Raw genomic sequence first — 19,196 nt, forward strand, 5'->3', positions numbered from 1 at the left:
CGGATCCCTCGGATATGTGAATAGCACCATAGAACATGTACCGATCATATTTTATCTGTGAAAAACACTTATAGAACATGTACGTGACTCATCGTCTAAGATTTGTGCTCCTGTTGAGCGCACAATGCAGAGCTATGCTTCCACTGGATTAAGAAGTGAAAATCATCTGTCATTGACTGTTAAGCCTTCACGCCGTATATTTCACAGTTTTATGTGGTGTCTGTTTAAGCCATATAATTACGGTACTTTTGATGTAGCATATAGCTATGCTAGGATTGTAAAAGAAAATGGATCTCAAATTACATTTTTTTTGGAAAATCTACACATGTCAAACTGATTAATGTTCCATCAGCTCAGTGGTTCTGAGGAACGTTTTGCCACCTCAGGTAATTTTGTGACATCAGCGAATGCTTAGCTTGCACGCACGAAACTCAAGGTGATAGCTGTTCTGCAAAGCCAGAACTGTATAGTTTTCTGAGAATGCTCTTGTTAGCCAGGAGTTGAAGTCACTTAGGTAGCATTTCACTTCTCAGACCAAGTACTCCACAGAAATTGCTGCATTCAAAACACTTTGAGCATGTGTTCAAATTCCCAATAATGTGCACTAAAAGCTTTTCAAGGATTTCTCTGTTAGAAATGGCAATGCTGGTAATAGTCTCCTAGTGAAGATTTGTACATGGATTGCTACTGTTTTAATGCACTTTTGGCTATGGCGGTTATTTAATTATAAAGCATGCAAAATGAAAATGTACCAAACCCTTCCTAGTCAAACTAAATTACATTGGCTTTTTGTGTGCAAAAACAATAAAATGATACAACTTTGTAGTATTTCTAGCTTTCTGTGCTGGCTGCTTTTAGCTTGAACCTTTTCTAGTCATCAAATGGCTTTCATTCTTAATGCAAAACGCAACACTATCCTGGTTGCCATGGTTCCTAGCATCCGACTAACGCCAATAAACTACAACCAGGTTCAATACTATTCCATCATGGTGTCTGAAGTCTTGATGGCAAGAATAGTGCTGCACATTCTAACTTTCTGTCAAATGTGATGGAAGTGCTATTTCGGCAGATGAAGATTGTCACTTTTTAATATAAACTTCTTTATTTAACTTTTTCTAGTCCAGTAGATTAGATTTTGGTTACAATTAGTATGTCAATGCACATGTACACATTTTTGTTGTATGTAAGGGTCCTTTACTGATCGGATTTAGGCCCGATTTTACACCCAAAAAGTGGCTTAAAAACTGAAAAAATTTTTACCTTGGTGTTTTCATGCCAGTTTCTCCCAGCTTCACCAAAATGAGTGGCGATGGGGCGGGACGAGAGTGTGACACCTGAGTTCTTTTTATTTCACGGCGAACTGTGGTGCTGCTTCCTTATGTTCCGGTCTGTAGTAAGATTTCTGGTGTGGTGCACCGAAACGCATGTCACTAATCAGATGTGCACATCTTCGGGAATCAGGAGTGTCTAACGCCACAATGCCCCCTCATAATTGCTGCTCTTAAAGAATTAGGCAATTGTGTTTTTATATGTACACTACATAGCAAACGGCGTGAGGACAAATGACCTATATTGTTGGACATTTTATTCTCTAACAATGGGTGTTAATAAGTAGTGGGTTTCTATTACAGCTATAAGAGCCCCTACTTTTCTGTAAAATGTTTCCTATAAGATTTTTTTGGGGGGAAATTGTGTTCATTGAGCCAAGATCTCGATGTGCATATGCACCGCCTCCAGCGCCATTTCATGGAAGACCACCTGTTAAATCAAACTTTAATTGAAAAAAACGAAGTAGGCGAAGGGGCCGAAGCGGGAGGAGAAGATGCTACCCACTTTCCCACCATTGTTCACAGGAATCCCATTAGAAAAAAAATTCAAATGCTGACTATACAAGAACCAAGGAGCAGATTTCTTCACCAAAGGCCCGATATGACCATGTCTTTCCTTTACATTTCTAAATCTTGCTGACAGGTTCTCTTTAAGCAAGCTGTCCACACTAACCTTGAATTAGTGTCGAGCATGGTACCAAAATGTCACTTTGCCCCTGGCTGAAGACCACACCAGTTAGCCTTCACTCCTCATTGCATCATACAGCCTTTTGCTTCCATAACTTTGTCGCCGATTCACTACTTGTTATTTCTTGGAACACTTTTGTTAAGCAAATACTGCACACCCAAAATGCTCGAAAATATTTGCCATTTTGGGAATGATCTGACCCAATTGTCTAGCCAACACAATTTGGCTCTTGTGAATATTGCCCAAATTCTTACTTTGGCACTTTTTTTACTGCTTCCAGCAACAACTGAATGTTCATTCACTTACTGGCTGTTCTATCTCATCCTTTGACAAATGATATTGTAATCAGATATTTAATGTTCTTCACATTACCTGTCAATAATGTTATGGCTGATCAGTGTACAAGCACTTGTTCCAAATTGGTTTAGTTGCTAGACCTGTTTTGTCTTTGTTTTATAATTTAAAGGGTATTAATCACTAGATTTATGCTGCCTGAGCCAAACCATTATGAGTTAGTCAGGCTGCGCAATTTCAAACAGTTATAATTTACTTGAAAACGCTGCGGCTTTTCTGACGAAATATGGTTTGAAAAGCCTGGTGGGGATTGCATTGGTTCTTTTATTGTTCATTTGATCCCTAATTGTAAAATTATTCAACTTTTTACTGTAGAATCTGTGCAACTCTCACATAAGTTGATTATTCTGCTAAATCTGACATATAAAGGCGACAGCAAAGGCTTTTGGCTAAGGACTCACTCATCCGGTTGCTCTGCTCTTCGCCTCCCTCCTCAGTGTTTAGAGATGGCAGTAGAGAGAGAGAGAAGTTTGTATGCAGCAGAAAAATCAATTAGCTCACACGGCCTTTGTAATGTGCTGGAAATGGTTTGGGTGCTTTCACATTGCGTCTAGTACATGCTCGGTCTCCTATGGCTGAGTGTCCGCCTCAAGTACACGCTTGAAAATGATGCACCGCAGAGCACACGATATGAGCGCAACTTCTAATGACTTTTGTGGCTACTCATTATTACATTAGCATCATGTGTATGATATTTACAAACGATAAAATCAAATTATTAAAAAATAAAACCTTTTCATTTAGAATTATTTGCTATGAAGGTGACTTTTTTTTAGAAGATTATTTTGGCCAAAATGTCTTGAGTCTCTTAAAATTACATTTTAGGGCACACCATGGGCATTTTTTCTAATTCTAGACCGCAGTAAAGCTCGTGATGTTGAGAATTAAATACTTTTAATGGGATACAGCTCTTTATAATTATACACTGCTAGATCTAATAATATTTTGATGGTGTCTCCATAATATATTCTGTAATGGTGGCCTGAAATCCAATCTGAAGTATTGTAGTTAAGTATTCTTACTTCATGTTGACTGACCTTTGGGGATGAAACAAGGAATTTTGTTATGTAATGTGACCACATCCTTGTTTGCTACTTTTATGTAGTAACACGACAATTCCCTTTTTGTGTCTTGCTTTTCGCTTATTATACAGACGTAGCAGAACATTTGATTGCACCTCTCTATTTAGACGGGTAGTCCCATTATTGGGCAGCCCTTTTTGAATGCCACCAATGTGCTGAATAAATAAAGAAAAAAGTAGTTACCTCCTGTATCGGCGCCGCTTCTCGTAACATTTTGTGGAGGGTGCAGACAATTCATCTGTATTAGGTGTTACGTTATTAGGGCCCCTTTGAGATACACATCTGACAGCATTTAATTTGTAGAGCTTTTTGTAATATGGGCCAGATGTAGATAATATAATTTAATATTTATTGTAGCGATCACATTGATTGAGGATAATGAATGTTTATATTATTGATTTCTCCCAATTCATGCTCAAGCCTTTCATGACATATTTTCTGTCTTTGCTTGTTCGTTCTTTTCTCAGTTATCCAAGAACTGTCAGGTTTTTATTTTTCCATTTGACATCCATATTAAGGTTTATTCTTTGCAGGATGAATTGTAGTCACAAATGACATTGTTTATTTCACCATATAATCTAGTGGAAAACGGGTGAGAAAATGTGCTGTGAAATGTCATTGGTTTTGAGTTTTGTATTTACTGAGTTCATTTTGCAATAAAAATTACCTGGCAACGTGTTTCAGTATAATTGATGATGCTGAACTTCAAAGAAAAAAACAATAATTTAAGTGGTTCAAATAAACTCTGGAATTTACCGTATTTAAAAAATAAATTTGTTGTATGTTGCTATATTATGCGACCCATCACATTTTCATTATTCGGCTGAAAGACTCCCTCTTTTTTTTTCACAAAATAGCTGACATTTTTATTAGTACCCTTTTAAAGTAAAGCATTATTTCGATCACTTTTTATTGCTTTCCGTCTTTTTATTTATTTTGCTTTATGGCATTGATATTTTAATAGATCGACCTTTCACAGAGATATCAAATAAATATTCTGTATAGTGAATACGACAGCATTGCACTCTGTTGTAAATGGTGCTATCCTAGGAAGCCCAGCTTGTTCCTGGGCTTTATAGTCACAATATCACAGTCAATGGGGTCTTCAGCCCTGCCGCTGTGCCATACCATCTGCAAGATGTGATGCCAAAGGGCGTGCCGCGCCGATCACAGAATAAAACGTTACACTAGTAACTGGAGAAAGCTAGTGTCGCTGCTGTTAGAGGTAGATGCTGACTCTTTAAAGCAGTCAACATCTTTTTTTTTAAAACATCATTTTTATTGGTTGTTTTTTTTTTTTAAACAAATAAGTACAATACATATTGCAAATGTTGCTTTAAATTATTACATAGAAATAAAACAAACATTAATCTTTGTAACACAAATAGTATTAACATATCCCCTAATGTCCACATCTAACCAGCTTCAATGATTGGAATCCGACAATCAAATCCAGAACATACACCAACTGATGCATTTATCATGTGACAAATTTTAATTTATCCAAACTACCACTTAAATCTTCTAACAAATACCAATCTGAATTAACAAAGGACCTCATTATCTCTTGAATTTCCCCTGTCGACAATAAGGATTCTATGAACACTCAACATTTTTTAAAAAATCTTTTCGTCATCTTATCTTTATCCCTTTCTGCTTCTCTTTTTTCTAAATATAGGACAGCCATTAGTCCTGCTTTAATCTCTTTTATCCCTGGGAGTGTACTAGCCAACCAATATTGCAAAATTAAAATCAACATCTTACAGATGTGGAGCAGGCTCCGCTCCTGAGCCCGATCCATACACTGGTACATAACGTGTGATGTACATTTACGTTACAGGATGGTAAGGGGTTAAAAAAGTAACCATTGTTTTCCTTTTTTTTCCTAAAGTCAGTAGAAGAAGTGAGGATAACAAACATCACATATTAGATAGCTGTCAGCCTTGCCGCTGCAGGAGTTGTAGAGCACAGAGTGCACACGATCAGCACAGGCACGTAGACACGCAGCTCAGGTACCCATGCTACTATGCACACTGACTGCAGGCACTCATCACAGTTTGATATCTGCTTGGCACTAGATGGGATGCCAAACTCCAGAATTCATGGCCGTACCACCCCAGCAGCACACTGTTAGGCCGGCTTCACACTTGCGAGTTTTACGGACGTAAGAGCGCAGAAACTACGTCCGTAAAACTCGCAAAACATACGGCACAATTATTCTCTATGCCCCTGCTCCTATCTGCCGTATTAAACTGATCAGTATTATACGGCTTTCTACGGCCGTAGAAAATCGCAGCATGCTGCGTTTGTCACCGTATTGCGCAAATAAAACGTCAATGAAAGTCTATGGAAGCCCCAAAAATACGGATCACACACGGACCAGCAGTGTGACTTGCGAGAAATACGCAGCGGTGTTAGCGAGAAAAGCCGGTAATTCATTGCGGTGTACAGTAAAATCACACTGACAGCTTCCAGTAGAATAGGTAGAATAAATGTGTACACATAGAATAGGTATATATATATATATATATATGTCAGTGAGACATATATATATATATATATATATATATATTAATATTTCTTCCAGCGCTAGACAGCTTTAAAGCCGGTAATTCAATTACCGGCTTTTGCTTTCTCCTTCCTAAAACCCGACATGATTTGAGACATGGTTTACATACAGTAAACCATCTCATATCACCATTTTTTTGCATATTCCACACTACTAATGTTAGTAGTGTGTATATGCAAAATTTGGCCGTTCTAGCTAGTAAATTAAGGGGTTAAATGGCGGAAAAAATTGGCGTGGGCTCCCGCACAATTTTCTCCGCCAGAGTGGTAAAGCCAGTGACTGAGGACAGATATTATTAGCCTGGAGAGGGTCCACGGTTATTGCCCCCCCCCCGGCTAAAAACACCTGCCCCCAGCCACCCCAGAATAGGCACATCTGGAAGATGCGCCTATTCTGGCACTTGGCCACTCTCTTCCCATTCCCGTGTAGCGGTGGGATATGGGGTAATGAAGGGTTAATGCCACCTTGCTATTGTAAGGTGACATTAAGCCAAATTAATAATGGAGAGGCGTCAATTATGACACCTATCCATTATTAATCCAATACTAGTAAAGGGTTAAAAAAATACACAAACACATTATAAAAAATTATTTTAATGAAATAAAAACAAAGGTTGTTTAATATTTTATTGAACGCCCAATCCAATCACTGAAGACCCTCGTTCTGTAACAAAAAAAACATAATAAACAAACAATATCCTTACCTTCCGCAGATCTGTAAAGTCCAACTTAAAATATTTTGCAGGCACGAGCTTTGCTAATGCAACGTTGCTCATGTCTGCAAAACCCCGGAGAATGTAGGTAAAGTAGGTCATTGACCTATATTTACCTGCATTTGCGGTGAGGCGCCCTCTGCTGGCTGTTCCTAGATCCTGGGAACTTTCCTAGAAAGCTCCCTGGCTCGAGTTCATATGAGGTCAACCAGCAGAGGGCGCATCTTATGATCTCGAGCCAGGGAGCTTTGCTTGGTTTTTGCAGAATAGAGCATGTCACTTTTTCAGCTGAAAAAACGCAGGCATCAGGTTTTACTGCGTGCATGAGATTTCTGAAATCTCATAGACTTCCTGGTACTGTAAAACGCAGCTGAAAATTTGCATAAAAAATGCCTAGTGTGAACATGGCCTTACAAAGGAGCATCCCTCCATGTTTTACGTCCTATACTGTATGTAACATAGTAACATAGTTAGTAAGGCCGAAAAAAGATATTTGTCCATCCAGTTCAGCCTATATTCCATCATAATAAATCCCCAGATCTACGTCCTTCTACAGAACCTAATTGTATGATACAATATTGTTCTGCTCCAGGAAGACATCCAGGCCTCTCTTGAACCCCTCAACTGAGTTCGCCATCACCACCTCCTCAGGCAAGCAATTCCAGATTCTCACTGCCCTAACAGTAAAGAATCATCTTCTATGTAAAGGTCGGTGCTAATTTCCACTGTGAGATTGGGAGTGCTTTTATAATTGCAATCTGCTTTGATTTTGGTTTCTTGCACAGAATATATCCAGCAAGAAAATTTTGTTACCATGATTCCCATAACACTGATCATGTGAAAGGGCGATATTTATCATCCCCAGCCACCTTGTTAGTTGTTTAAAGATGCATTTACACCAGCCGATGAGCGGCTCTATATGACCCTCGTTCGGCCGCATGTTTCACAGATAGACCGCACTTCAGATGCACACTAAATGTAAATGATTGAGTGCCAATAGGCTGCCATTGCTCTTGGCAGCACAGATCCTATGTACACAGTGCACTGTGCTGCCTAGAACAATTCTCCTTTAAGGCCCTATAACATCAGACTACTGTCGACTGAACCCGCCAATATCGACTGGCTTGGCCAACAGTCTTGTGTATAGGGGTGCTGTGTGACTGATGGTCAGGAGAGATGTCAATTGTGCATTTCGGATGGCCGATCACATTTTTCCCCCTGAGAAAATCCGCCAGCCAACTTGTCAGTTGGCAGCTTTTTCATAGAGGATACAGAAGTGCTCAGCGAAATGAACATTCCGGTTTATTGGAGAATCGTCTGAGATGGCTGTCTACTGAACGAGCGGCCGAAGCATAATTTGGCCGACATCCATCTAATGTACATGGCCATCCTTAGGCAAGCCAAAAGATCATTTCACCTGACGAACAAGTGTTTTTCTCATTTGTCAGGTGACAGAGTATGTATACACCGTTATCAGGAAATGCTCGTTCCCGATAATCCTGCGATGTGTTGTGCGTTTATATCTCGTCCTGAAAGTGGATTGTGCTGTAACCAAGGGGTTTTGAACGAGTTGTCTTCTATGAATTTTTCATTATCATGTCATATATCATTTGTAGCATACAAACCCCAAAATTACGTTACGTATCCGTTCAGCTTTTTATTTTACAATTGAAGAATGTCCGTAAAATGGCACATGCTGAAAGAGAATTACAGTGACTAAATAAGTATCTGGAGCTTCTAATGCTTTACAAACTAGAGAGATTAGAAGGGGGCTTGGAATAGTTGCACAGCTAATGAGCAGGCATGTGTAAGCTGGAAATCTGCCATTTACTTATTATGCATACTGTCTGCAGTAAAAGTAGTTTTTTTTTAGCGTTCGGCGTCCCAACCGGGTTTGCTGCTACTCGGTGATCATTTATGTATGACAGATATAGACCAATTGTGTTTAGGTACGGAGCATGAGTAATTGGCCTTCTATCTACATTGGCAGAAATCCCATTATGGTTTTGCATTGATGCTTTCTTCAATATCCTTTCAATGTTTTCAGAAAATGCAATACATTAAAATCCCGGCCGTCTTTTGTGGTTCAACCCTTGAATGGCCCGTATAACTCAACTTTTGTCTCTCATAAGAGGGCAACCGAGGACATAGTATGGGGCTTAGATTGATGTTGTCATTCATAAGCCATTAAGCGTTAACCATTCAGATACTGAACATCACTGCTTAGCACAGATATGGAAAAATGCATGCTTCTCAAAAAGTATACCGATTTAATTAATTCTTCTAAAATACATCTTTATTGACTGTTTAATTGTTCTGCGTTTTACTTGAATCATTTCGGTTTATTATTATTTATTTATATAGCACCATTAATTCCATGGTGCTGTACATGAGAAAGGGGTTACATATTGGGTTATAGATATCATTTACAGTAAACAGGTTTACAGTGACAGACTGGTACAGAGGGGAGAGGACCCTGTCCTTGTGGACTTACATTCTCTGTTTCTACTTTAGTGTGTGTATTAGAAAGACTAGCATGTGTGGTCACATCTAGAATAAAGCTGTAGATGTTAGAGTTTGAGACGACCACCATAAAGTAGACTATTTGCATGGTGAATTTAAGGATTGTGGCAGAAATTCTACCTTATTCTAAAACATTTTTTGTGGTTACATATTAAAGGTTGGAAAATGTTAGCAGGGCTAATTCAGTTACATGACAAATTGTGTTTCCTTTCTTTGGAATCCCATTATATAAGGAAACCAAGCAGTGTTTGTCTTTCTTCTCCCCTTTTCCGGCATCTGCAAATATATTACTGCTTAAAATTGCTCACTGTGCAACAAATGAGTAATAAAAGTCTAGTAAATTGGAATACCAGGTCATGTCTGGAATAAAAAGAATATATATATTGGTAGTGACATCAAAATGTATATATGTACTTGGGGTTCTTCGTGGCTGCCTTATTCTTACTAGAACATCTTTTATTTGTATCAGTATGCATTGCAAGTATGTTATATGTTAATTTACACCACTTGATACAGTATTATTTGATTATCTGTCTTTAATGCTATGTTGGCCATTTCAACCATTTTTTTGCAATGCCGCTAATGCAGCTAAAATGAAAAAAAAAAAAAAAAAATTAATCACCCTTGCAAATAGTCTTGGGGTATGTGAAGACAATATTTTTTTCATGTAGATTCCGCCTGGAACCTGCTTGAAAAAGTGTTAGTAAAATGCCGAAAAGAATGAACACCTGCATAGCAATATAAAAATTACTTGCTGTGCCATGCTTAGTCTTATCTTTCAAACGTTTGAGGTGTCCAAAGTCACAAAGCGGTTAAAAGAAAATGACCTGACCATTCTCCTCATGGCTTCTGCTTGTAAGTTGTCAATGCCACTGCGGGCATTTTCCTGAATGATCTTTTGCAGGAAAAATTCAATAGGTACTCTTTAAAAAATGCCTTGTGCATATACCCTTTAAAGGTTTGTGCAGCCCCCTTCTGCCTTTCGTCTGATTTCACATAGGGCTTTGAGAGACAGTGCTGCTTGCCTGGTGGGATAATTTCTGGGACAGCCGTCCGATTCCCAGCAGATATCATACATGTGTCCTATTAGTTTGAATAGGACCTGTGCACAATACCTACTGGGGGTTAGATGATTGCCTCTGCAAATATACCGCCCATTATGCTGGATTGAATAAAAAATAAAGCGAGGTGCGACAGTACATTTTTCATAAAAAAAAACTCATTTTGTTATATTTTTACATCTTTATATAACTTGGTTTCCATGGTAATAGACTACAAACAAAGGTTATGTAGTCTGATTCCACCATTAATACTGTCTTCCATTTGTGCCCTACATGTAACGTAAGTAACTTATTTGGTAGGTTAGCAAGAAATCGGTTATATATTGCAATATGGCTGCAGGGTTAGACTACACAGTTTGTATCTTGTTCCAATCCGACACAATAATTATTTCACAGAATTGCTTCATTTTTTTCATTTTAGATGCATTCCAATACTAAAAAAATGGTTAAGAAGGTAGAACTTTTCAATAAATTCTGACGACCTGATAAGCATCTTGTTTTTATTTTGTTGCGTGTATTAATTTTATTGTATGATTGTTGTTTCCTTCTAGCTCACTAAATCCAAGTCCAATATCGCCACTTACATGCCCTATGTTCTCTGCACCATCAAGTCCAATGCCAACATCATCAACTTCTAATGATTCATCTCCTATCAGGTCAGTGACTGCCATACTGCCTTAAATTTTGCTACATTTACTTTGGTGAAATTATCTTATTTATACTTAATGTATGAAAATAAAAAAGTCCACTTTTGTAATTGGTACACAATAATGACTAATGCTTCTGCTGTAAGCCTGCATACATCGACTGGCTTCTATCAAAATTTAGGAGGGCCAGAAGAGGCATTCTCGGGGATGTGCAAGAATCGACTGTAATCTTACTATGGGGTTATTAGATAAATCTAACAACATTTTGTGCAGTCTTCATACCAGTAGCTCCTTGAATCTGGATTTATATAATGCTGTATAGCATGGGTCCCTATCCTGTGGCTCGAGAAAACAAGTAGGTGGGAAGGTGTATTTAAAAATGTTTGGCCACATCATGATGCACCCATTAGGAAAAGTTCTCATGATGAGTATTTGGTGCGTTTTTTATGCTTTTTCATTCTCATGTTTAAAAAAAACAGCAGAATACAGTTCTTGCAAACTGTAAGTTCTTGCAAATCTCATGCCCACATCTTTTTTTTTTTTTTTTTAAACGCTGTGGAAACTGACCTGTGGTGCATTTTGGGAATTTGCAGCATGTCCATTTCTGTTGCAGTACATGTGTTTTATTTGTAGATTTTCCCCATAGACTAAAATGCACAAACTACGCAACTCAAAACTGCTTAGGCTTTTTCTCTAGTCACCTTCCACGACAGTCACCTTGGAGGTTGTCTCCCCGCCCCAGTGGGGGACAGAAAACACAGAGGTTAAATAACCCTCCCCTTCCTGCTATCTCCAGTGTTTTTCCTGTCCCCCAGTGGGGCATGACGAGGTTCCTCCTGGTGCCGCTGTGGCCGGCGAACAGAGCATCTGGAAAAGATCTTACCTGCTGGGCAGCCGAGGTCGGGTAGTGTTACCTCTCCTCCATGCGGCTGCTCCCGTCTCCATCTGCTATGGACTCTGGACCTCCTTTCTGCCGCACCTCACCTCCACAGGAGGTAAAGCAGGGCAGTGATGTACTGCCGGGGTCCTCTCTTAGCTCCCCGGCATCCTCCTCCCTGTGGCATGTAGTGGAGTTCTGGGTGCGCGCGTGCTGGATGTGACGTCAGCGGCGCACTTCCGGTTCTCGGCCTGGGTCTCCACGCTGGAACGCACTCCATCTCCTGCGTTCTATGTGGAAATCGCCTGCACTATAGGGTCGTCATGGGCCTCCCTACAGACCAAGGGGAGGAGGAGCACATGATTAACGCTGGTCCTCGATATCTTCATATCCTGGTCAGGAGCCTCCAGGTAAGATGCTGTATCTCTGTCCCTGTGTGACTGTGACCATTTGAACATGGACGGTGACAAACCCTCTGCTACATCTGCAGATCCCAGCGTTCACCCTCCTACCGGGAGTAGCTGGGCTGGTCCCTTCATTGTTCGGACGTGTTAGTATGGGTCATTTAGTACACCTCTCTCTTTTAGGGAGAAAAGTTCTCTGCCCCAAAGAACAAACCCAGCCGCAAGTGTGGTGTTTGTGGCTCCCGGCTACCCTCTGCATACAAGAAGACCCTGTGTCAACCCTGTACGGATGACATATTACGTGCTGAACAGCCATCCCTCCTGGAGAGCATTAAAACTCTGATTACACAGGAGGTTCAAACCTCCATGGTAGCTTTTTCCCAGGCCCAGGTGTCGCATTTCTCCTCCCCCCCCCCCCCCCTAAAAAGAGGAAAATGGCAGACGTTGAATCTGATTCTGACTCAGGTGAGGTTCGTACCTCAGAGGCAGAAAATAATTTGGAAAATGAGGGCTCTACATCCACCCCTAAACCTGACGGGAAAAAATATTATTTTTCTTCTGAGGATATGGATGAGCTTGTTTCTATAGTAAGAAGCACCATGGAGGTTGAGGAAGTGGAGGAAAAACATTCCGTTCAGGATGAAATGTTTGAGGGTCTGAAACCCAAAAGCAAAAAAAGGGTTTCCTATTCATGAGAATGTTCAGAACCTTATTTTTCAAGAGTAGGCTTCCCCGGAGAAGGGCCTTAGCGTACCTTCAGATTTTAAGAACCTTTTTTCCCTAGAAGGTGACAATTCTATTTGGGAGGTTCCCAGGGTGGATGTCCAGGTCTCTAAAGTTACAAAAAAGACGTCTCTCCCATTTGAGGATTCCTCTCAATTAAAAGATGCAATGGATCGGAAAATAGAAAGCCACCAAGGAAGTCCTGGGAATCCTCAACAAATTTGCTTAAAGCAAATATTGCATCTACCTGTGTCTCTAGGGCCCTAGTTCTCTAGCTTTGCAAATTAGAGGCCCATCTCTCCCAGGGTACTTCCAGAGAGGAAATCCTGGACTCCCTACCCCTTCTTCAAAAGGCAACAGGGTTCTTAGCCGATGCCTCAGGGGAATCTTTCATGCCTCTGCGTTATAAACTTTTGTGAAGCACTTGGGGGTTCAAAGTGCTCACCACACATCTAGATAAGTTCCTTGGGGGCTCTAATTGTGGTCAATTGTGGTGGGTTTCTACTGTTTAGGTACATCAGGGGCTCTGCAAACGCAACGTGACGCCCGCATACCATTCCATAAAAGTCTGCATTCCAAAACATCACTACTTCTCTTCCGAGCTCTGCCATGCGCCCAAATATTGCTTTACCCCCACAGATGGGGTATGAGCGTACTCAGGACAAACTGGACAACAACTTTTGCGGTCCAATTTCTCCTGTTACCCTTGTGAAACTAAAAAAATGTGGGCTAAATAATAATTTTTGAGGAAGGAATAATGATTTTTTATTTTCATGCCTCTGCGTTATAAACTTCTGTGAAGCACTTGGGGGTTCAAAATGCTCATCACACATCTAGATGAGTTCCTTGGGGAGTCTAGTTTCCAAAATGGTGTTACTTGTGGGGGAGTTCAAATGTTTAGGCACACAGGGGCTCTCCAAACACGACATGGTGTCCGCTAACAATTGGAGCTAATTTTTCATTCAAAAACTCAAATGGCGCTCCTTCCCTTCCGAGCCTTGCCGTGTGCCCAAACAGTGGTTTACCCCCACATATGACATATCGGTGTACTCAAGAGAAATTGCCCAACAAATTTTAGGATCCATTTTATCCCGTTACTCATGTGAAAAAAAAAATGAGGCTAAAAGAATTTTTTTGTGGAAAAAAAGTACTTTTTCATTTTTACGGATCAATTTGTGAAGCACCTGGGGGTTGAAAGTGCTCACTGTGCATCTAGATAAGTTCCTTGGGGGGTCTAGTTTCCAAAATGCGGTCACTTGTGGGGGGAGCTCCAATCTTTAGGCACACAGGGGCTCTCCAAACGCGACATGGTGTCCGCTAAAGATTGGAGCCAATTTTTCATTCAAAAAGTAAAATGGCGCTCCTTCCCTTCCGAGCCCTGTCGTGCACCCAAAGAGTGATTCCCCCCCACATATGGGGTATCGGCGTACTCAGGACAAATTGTTCAACAACTTTCGGGGTCCAGTTTATCCTTTTACCCTTGGGAAAATAAAAAAAAAATTGTTGCTAAAACTTCATTTTTGTGACTAAAAAGTTAAATGTTAATTTTTTCCTTCCACATTACTTCTGCTGCTGTGAAGCACCTGAAGGATTTATAAACTTCTTGAATGTGGTTTTGAGCACCTTGAGGGGTGCAGTTTTTAGAATGGTGTCACTTTTGGGTATTTTCAGCCATATAGACCCTTCAAAGTGACTCCAAATGTGAGGTGGTCCCTAAAAAAAAAAAGTTTTGTAAATTTTGTTGTAAAAATGAGAAATCGCTGGTCAAATTTTAACCCTTAAGAACTTCCTAGCAAAAAAAAATTTTGTTTCCAAAATTATGCTGATGTAAAGTAGACATGTGGGAAATGTTATTTATTAACTATTTTGTGTCACATAACTCTCTGGTTTAACTGAATAAAAATTCAAAATTTGAAAATTGCTAAATTTTTGCCAAATTTCCGTTTTTTTTTCACAAATAAACGTAAAAATTATTGACTTAAATTTATCACTAACATGAAGCTCAATATGTCACGAAAAAAACTCAGAACCGCTAAGATCCGTTGAAGCGTTCTTGAGTTATTACCTCATAAAGGGACACTGGTCAAAATTGCAAAAGATGGCCAGATCATTAAGGTCAAAATAGGCTGGGTCATGAAGGGGTTAAAACCCCTGAACCAGTTCATCAAATACCGGAGATTCAAGATGGAGTCAATCAGAACGGCAATCCCACTTATTGGGCAAAACTGGGTAATAACCACAATAGACCTGAGGGACGCCTATTATCATGTTCTGATCCATCCGGATCACAGGAGATTCCTCAGGTTCGCGGTCTCCCACAACCGCAGGATCACTCACTTTCAATTCTATGTGCTTCCCTTCGGAGTATCTTAACCCCCATTGGGTAGTCTCAAAAATCATGAGAGAGGCGTCATCTTCATTCATCTTCAGGGAATTTGCCTCCTCCCTAAGGCTGGGTTCACACTGCGTTGTGATCCCGTTTAACGGAGTACGTTACACCGCGGCATAACGCGGTGTAACGTAGTCCGTTAACGCCGCCATTACTTTCAATGGGGGGCGCATTGCTAGAGCACGCCCAGAATGGGCGTGCGCTAGCGATGTGCCGTCATTGAGTGACGGACCCGAGACATGGGCTGCAGCGTTTCTGGGTCCGTCACTGCTAGTGCACTGCTAGCGCAGATGGAGCTAGCAGATGCTCCATCTGCGCTAGCGCAGTGCCAAGGTCGGCACTTGCGTTAGTGCAGTCCGTTTAACGGATTTGTTGAACGGACTGCACAATGCAATTGTGAGCCTAGCCTTACTTAGACGACCTTCTCATCATTGCTCCATCAACATCTCAGTTAAACCAAGATGAATTCCTGGGTATCCTATTAGACTCAGAGGAAAGAGCGTCCTTCCTTCCCGAAGATCGTCAGCGCGACCTTTGTCACAGAATCTCTACATTCAGACAACAAAGGTCTCCAACCCTGAAAGAGTCCATGTCCATTCTGGGGTCCCTAACTTCGTGTAATTCAGGTGGTATCCTTGGCCCAGGCAAATACACGAACCCTCCAGACTCGCATCCTCCTATACTCACGGAGGTATCAGAACACTCCATCCAGGAGATTTCCACTTCCCAGACACGTGAAGTCGGCCCTCTCATGGTGGCTAAAGGGCCGGAACCTCCGGCGGGGGTAAGCTGGGACCAGCTTCTCCTGAAGGTGCTTCATACAGACGCCAGCCGAAGGGGTTGGGGCGCTGTGGTGGATGAAACATATTTCCAGGGACTATGGTCCCCAGACATAGGTTACAGATCTTCCAACCTGATGGAATTAAAGGCAGTAGAGGAAGCACTGATAGCAGCTTCATCTCTCATCCAAGGCCATCATGTCCGTGTCCACTCCGACAACGTAACGTCGGTGGCTTATCTTCGGCATCAGGGGGGCACGAAGTATGCCAGTCTGAAGCTAGTTGCAGCACGGATATTTCTCTGGGCAGAGAAACACCTGCTTTCAATCTCTGCAGTACATCTGAAAGACTCGGTCAACACCCAGGTGGATTCTCAGCAGGAGGGACGTCCATCCCGGGGAATGGTGCCTGAACCAGGAGGTCTTCCTATCCCTAACCTCGAGATGGGGAAGCCCGGAGGTCGACTTATTTGCAAATGCCCAAAACGCAAAATCAAAAACATATATTTCTCCCTCAGCCCTATGTGTGGGGCTCTGGGGATAGATGCTTTCGTTCATGCATGGACCTTCAACCTGGCTTACACCTTCCCACCAATTCCGATGCTATCAAAGACTGCAGGAGATCCAGTCGGACAAAGTCACGACAACCCTAATGGCCCCAATGTGGCTGGGTCAGAGCTGGTACAGCGCCTTGAGGGACATGGCCAAAGAAGGTCCCATTCTTATTCCTCAAAGAACCGACCTCCTCCTTCAAAGTCCCCTTCTTTACCCAGGACTCAAAATGTTAAAGGCCAGGATCCTCTCAGACAGGGTTATCCAAACTCTCCAAAAGAGTAGGAAATCCGTGACCAATGCTATCTATGGCAAAGTGTGGAAGAAGTTCTCTTCCTTGTGTCTTCCCAATGTCCCTGACCCCTTCCATCCCAACATTGCTCAAATCCTAGACTTCCTCCAAAAGGGTTTAGATTTAGGGCTCACCCCGAGTACACTAAAGGTTCAGGTATCAGCCCTTAGTTCTTTTTTTTACCAAGACCTGGCTGGTCACCGCTGGATCAAAAGATTCATGACTTCTGCAAGCAGGTTACATCCTAGACTCCCTAGTCTGGTTCCCCCCTGGGATTTAAATTTGGTGCTCAATAGTCTAACTCAGCCACCCTTTGAGCCCTTGTCTTCATTACCCCTTAAAATCCTAACGCTTAAAACTGTATTCCTTGTGGCAATTACCACGGCTAGGCGCATAGGAGAATTGCAGGCCCTGTCTGTTCAAGAACCTTTCCTATCCTTAAATTCAGATAGTATAGTCCTGCGTCTAGGCCCCGCCTTTATGCCCAAAGTCATCTCGGAAGAAAACTTCCACACCCAGGATGTCCGCAGGGTAGTCCTCCACTACCTGGGGCCATCCAAGGCTTGGAGGATCGACCAGAATCTCTTTATCCAGTTCTCAGGACAATCGCAAATTGGATTAAGCAGGCCATCTGCCTTACATACCCAGCAAAAGATCTCCCTCTGCCAATCTCGCTGAAAGCCCATTCTACCCGGTCAGTCTCCACATCATGGGTAGCAAGAGGGAACGCCTCATCTGAGCAGATATGCAGAGCCGCCACCTGGTCTTCTGTACATACTTTCATCAGACACTACAGACTAAATTTCGACAGGGATCTGACATTCGGCAGACGCGTTCTACAAGCCGTACTCCCTCCATAAAGAAATTATCGTTGGTATAACTCCAAGGTAACTGTTGTGGAAGGTGACTAGAGAAAATAGAATTAGTCTTAGCGGTTATTCGGTTTCTAGGAACCTTCAACGACAGCACTAATTCTCAGTCGCCCATGACAGCACTACCAGAGAGAGAGAGGGAATCCGCCCTTCAGGACAGGAAACCTACAGAATAAAAAGGGCGGTACCTCTCTCCTGCGTCAGTTTTGATTTCCTGTCCTGACAGGGAACCCTCTAGGATGGTACCTGAGATCCGGAACCGACCAGTCGACCTATGACGGCGGGGAGGCCCCTGTCACGGCTGGCGCGGTGTCCGACGCCGCCACTGCTGGGTCCGATGGGGCTGCAGAGTGCGCGGAGGGAAGCGCGGCCGCCTCCCTGGATTGGGGTAGGGGCTTCGGGGACCCGGTGTGCCTCGGCGGCAGAGGCACTTCCTGATTCGGAGCGGTGGCATGGTGTGTGTAAGGACACCAAGATGGCCGCCGCACCGGATATAGAAAACACTACTTCCGGGTCCCGGGGCAGAGCGCGCATGCTCAGTGATCCAAGGGGGATCAGCGCTTTCCTGGAACGCAGCCCTGGAGGAGGGGGTGAATCGGCGCCAAAAATATAGTATTTAAACACCGCTGTGGAATCGCTCTTTGCTGCATGCAGTCCTAATAATGGAGGACAGCGACCAGCAGCTCCAGCAGGCGCAGCCCTTACAGCAGCAGCAGCAGCCGCCGCAGCAGCAGCAGCAACGTCAGCATCACCACCAGCGCAAGCCAGATGACCAAAAGAAAAGGTCCTCTGCAGGTACCCGCTCCATCAGCCATTCCACGCCGCGGAGTAAAGCCAATATGCCTAACCAGCCGACACCACCGACTACGGATCTCATACAGGATCCTATACCTCCTCCAGAACCGGTACCTGTGGCTGCGCAAGATGGGATTGATCTTCATGAAAGTTCACCAAATAATTGGGGTCCCCCTTTCCGTTTGTTTTTAGGCAAGAAAAAAAACGGAGAAAACTAAGAATAGAGTCTGCCCCTTATGCAGTGAACCCCTGTTGCAAAACTGGGATAAGAAATTGTGTGGCTCCTGTATAGGACAAGTCCTTTGTGAAGAAACCCCTAGTTTCGCCTCTGAATTGCGATCTGTAATAAGATCAGAGGTGGAAACCAGCATTTAAATCTCTTAAAGGGGAAGGGGTCAAGGAAAATACACCTGTGCCCTATTCTCACTCCGATTCTTCTAGTTCTGAGGGGGACGCTTCAGACAGACAGGGTTCCTCCTCCTCCTCGGATTCTGGGAGCGGAGGCCGCCACTGCTTCCCATTAGACGAAGTAGATGCCCTTGTAAAGGCC

The 19,196-nt window shown here is 42.4% G+C and overlaps 1 protein-coding gene across 2 annotated transcripts in view; it reads left to right on the top strand.

Moving 5' to 3' along the window:
• Positions 1-19,196, top strand: part of ARHGAP26 (Rho GTPase activating protein 26) — a 590,718-nt gene that overhangs the window by 501,437 nt on the left and 70,085 nt on the right. For both annotated transcript variants that reach the window (XM_069764052.1, XM_069764053.1), the window contains exon 22: positions 10,869-10,973. In XM_069764052.1, coding sequence (XP_069620153.1) covers positions 10,869-10,973 — 105 coding nt within the window. The remainder of the gene's footprint in view (positions 1-10,868; positions 10,974-19,196) is intronic.

The sequence above is a fragment of the Ranitomeya imitator genome, chromosome 4 (genome assembly GCF_032444005.1).
Source record: "Ranitomeya imitator isolate aRanImi1 chromosome 4, aRanImi1.pri, whole genome shotgun sequence".
NCBI lineage: Eukaryota > Metazoa > Chordata > Amphibia > Anura > Dendrobatidae > Ranitomeya > Ranitomeya imitator.